General features: G+C 35.0%; 1 protein-coding gene across 1 annotated transcript; it reads right to left on the reverse strand.

Annotated features, from left to right (window-relative positions):
- On the reverse strand, positions 1–3,374 carry LOC106663289 (histidine-rich glycoprotein-like). The gene is made up of 2 exons (XM_014387996.2): positions 3,005–3,374; positions 1–702 (listed from the first exon to the last, which is right to left on the reverse strand). Exons 1-2 carry the CDS (start codon positions 3,081–3,083, stop codon positions 44–46), a joined length of 738 nt encoding a protein of 245 aa, XP_014243482.1. The 5' UTR covers positions 3,084–3,374; the 3' UTR covers positions 1–43.
- Positions 3,375–3,880: the final 506 nt, after the last annotated feature.

The raw sequence follows: 3,880 nt of genomic DNA on the forward strand, positions 1-3,880 counted from the left end.
AATAAATAACAACATTCAACGTTATAACCTCTTGTTCATTTGTTTAGTGGTGATGTCCTTTGGAGTATCCAAACTTCTTGCCTCCCTTGTGTCCGCTTTTCTTTCCATAATGTTCTTTGTGTGCGTGGTGCGATTCGTGGCCGTGATGTCCCTTGTGCCCTTTGTGTTCGTTTTCGTAATGCCCTTTATCGTGATGGCCCTTCTTGCCGTGGTGATCGTCGTGATAGGCGGATTTGTGGTGGTCTCCCTTCTTGTGGTGTCCTTCTTTCTTTCCGTGAGCACCGTGGAAATCTCCATGTTTGCTGTGATGTCCGCCCTTGTGGTAGTCGTCGTAAAACTTGTGCTCTTTGTGGTACTCGTCTTTGTGGAATTTGTTGTGATAGCCTTTCGTCTTATGCCCCTTTTTGTGTCCGCCTTTCTTTCCGTATTTGGCCGCTTTGTGGCCTTTCTCCCCTTTGTGGTGGGAATGGTATTCGTCTCCGGCGTCGTGGAACTTCTTGTGGTGCCCGGAATGGTCTTGGTAAAATCCACTGTCGTGGTCTTTGCCGTGCTTCCCCGCCTCGCCCTTGTCAAAGTGGTGTTTGCTCACGTAACCCTTATCCCCTTTTTCTCCTCCGCTTTCATAATGGTCCTTGTGGAATTTCTCTCCTCCACCTTTTTCAAAATGGTGATGTGACCCTGCCGCCTCCAGGTCCCTCTCGCCTGAAAAAAAAAAAACAATTACGAATGATTGTGAACTGAATCAAAGTAAAGAATAATATTATACAGTTGTTAAATAATAAAATTTTAGAAAGGAAATAGTTCAATTAACTTTCTAAACGACATATGCAAGTTAAAAAATAAATGTTTTGTTACGCTGTATGATTCATATACAAGGTGGTTAATTATTTTGTATTTTATTTTATTTTTTTTTTTTTAACGAGGGTATTTCAACTACGAGGTTATATGAACCCNATATTATCTATATTCATTATTCCTGCTGTTGTCCTTCTCTATTCATTTCGGCATGGCAAATTTCACTTTCTGTGATTTTTATCGTTCAAGATGACAAGTAAATCGGCTAAATAATTAGACCCGGTGGTGAATTTATATACAAAACAACAGCATAAACTAGTTGTGCCCGTACAAGTTGGGTCATAGTCAATTAATCGTGTTCCTAATTTAACTCGGTTGGTGCGACCCGTTGAGCCGTTCAAATGTTACAATGCAGTCATTTTTAGACACCGAACAGGAAAATTTATTCATGAGCCAACCCACGCAGGAGTCAGTTCGGGTAAACAAACTTGAAACGTATCACTGTTTTTCACAATTTCCCAATTTGCAATGGGTGAAAATCCAACAAGGGGTCAATTTAAATTGTTTGCGACAGCACACATGTCACGAATCTACCTAAATGTTGGAGTGTAAATTTAAAACAAATTTAAGGATGTGATATGGATTAATATGTTTTTAAAAAAACTTAAGAGAAAATTTTTGGATGAACGACTCATTCCATGAGCGGAGAAATTCATAACTTTAATTGTACACCCCCTTGAAATGTGTAAGATTAAGACATTTTTAATATAATGTTTCATTTAATTTTTTTTTAAATAAATAAATACACTGAAGAAAATATTGTATTTTAATAAGTATAACTTTAACTAATTAAGTATTTTCTTACATTTTTATTACCTCTGCGAGTGATTATAATAATCCATTATATTTAGTGGTCTATTGACCAAATTACGTCTTTCAGTTAATTAATCTTTTTATGTAAGGTTTTGGTTGAAATGAAAAATCTAGCGTCACGAGCGGGATTCGAACCCACGACCTTGGGAAATGAGTGAAAATTTGGGCCGAAGGTCGTGGGTTCGAATCCCACTCGTGACACTAGATTTTTCAACCAAAACCTTACATAAAAATATTATAATAATGTTATTAACCAATGGAAATATGCAAATACAAATCAGTGGTGCAATAATTCAAATACACTGTCATAAAAAAAACGAAACAACTACATTTTCTTGGTCTGATACGCCTTTGAAAATCAAAAATTGTCGTCTTTTACCCTTTTTCACGCACAAAAAAAAACGAAATCTAACAAAACACGATAAGAACTAAAGCCCAAAGGCACGGATAATAATATCGCTATTAACATCAATTGTGATCAACGTTGTCGAACCATATTGCATAGAACTACACTGAACGAGTTTTATCGCAGATAAGCATGAGATCAAAATCAATATGATTGGGCTTGTGACAAATATTTAATAGAGTTGGTTAAAGTACCAGCCCGGCAGAAAACGAAATGATGAATATTTGTATCAAAAAAGGTTCAGAAGAAGATAGAAATAGATTTGGCCATATGTACGCAATTATTTTATGTCTAACTATATTCTACTTTTGAAGAAAAATGTGCAACGTGAATAAATAAGAGAATTTTTTTTAAAGTATAAAACCTGTAATTGTTTGATGTAAGACAATAGAAACACATGTGCATAAAAGGAATTAAGACGTAAATCAATCAGCTTTACGAAAATATCAATGAAAAAATCAACTAAAAAGAAAATAATTTTGGCTATCCACTTAATAAAATGGTCAAGTTAAATATGAGTAAATATTTTGTATTAAGTCAGCACGAGGTAGTCACTCGTTTTTTATTTTGCTTTTGGCGACGAACAAGGAATTAAATTGAGTACTCACCTCAAAATTTAACAAAGTTTTATCCTTAATACTTAACTAGTACGTGATGTCACATTGTTATTGGCACTTTTACATTCAACGTAACATTTAAAGCAACTCATGTCTTTTGTGATCAATGACATTTTCACGTGTTTAAAAAGAAAGAGAAAAGCTTCTCAGAAAAAATATTGAATTTGATTGATAATACTATATTGAAAAGATTTTCAACACTTTACTGAATTACCATCGATGTACAATCACAAAACAATATACATCGCAGGTACAATATATACAATTTTATTTAATATCATCTATCCTTTTCATCAAAATTCCACAAACTTACCGCCTAACGACGTTGGGTATACACGGGAGGTGACAGAAGTCGCGATCACAAGAAGCCCTATCACTCTTAGACTCAACATGACTCTCGTCTCTTTCTTACAAGTCAGATATTTATAATGGAACTCCTCCTTTGACACAGCTGACTAGCTGTTCCGCTTTCCAGACAATGCGGTAATCCACGTTATGCATACACTCTCACTGATCCTAAACTTCTTGGAGGACGGGACGGATCCTCCTGGCTCAAACGAGACGACGGGATCAATCCAAAATATCTAGCAAATTTGTCGAATAGGAGAGGTCAAAAAGGTCATCTTAAGGAATAAATGATGATTTTCGTCTGAGCACTTACTCCGATAATAATTTCTTCATTTTACCACCTAAGAACAAAAGAAATAAGTATCCTCCATTAAACAAATCATTTTACCACGAAATGGAAGATGTCAAATCAATTTTAAAAAGAATACTGGAAAAAACTCTTATGCTCTCCTATTCAAAGAATATGCCAATCTGTCTGAAGAAGTGATGATGATTTTCGTCTGGGCATTTCCTCCTGATGTTTTCTTCATTTTACCACCTAAGAATAAAAGAAATAAGTATCCTCCATTAAACAAATCATTTTATCACGAAATAGATGTCAAATCAACTTTAAAAAGAATAATAATAATACTTAAGAACTCTCTTATGCTCTCCTGTTCAACGAATACGCTAATCGAAATGATGAATGATGGAGTGAGTGCGGTGTTCAACCCTTTTTTTTAAAAAGAATATGCCAATCTGTCTGAAAAATTAATGATGATTTTCGTCTGGGCACTTCCTCCTGATGATTTCTTCATTTTACCACCTAAGAATAAAAGAAATAAGTATCCTCCATTAAATT

This window comes from Cimex lectularius, unplaced genomic scaffold (assembly GCF_000648675.2).
Source record: "Cimex lectularius strain Harlan isolate CLEC.00 unplaced genomic scaffold, Clec_2.1 scaffold79, whole genome shotgun sequence".
NCBI lineage: Eukaryota > Metazoa > Arthropoda > Insecta > Hemiptera > Cimicidae > Cimex > Cimex lectularius.

Bases quoted from the DNA above. Each gene is read 5' to 3' on its own strand.
- LOC106663289 (XM_014387996.2), bottom strand. From the start codon at position 3,083: ATGTTGAGTCTAAGAGTGATAGGGCTTCTTGTGATCGCGACTTCTGTC. The intron at 703-3,004 runs GTAAGTTTGTGG...TTTTTTTTTCAG, and splicing joins ATACCCAACGTCGTTAGGCG to GCGAGAGGGACCTGGAGGCG.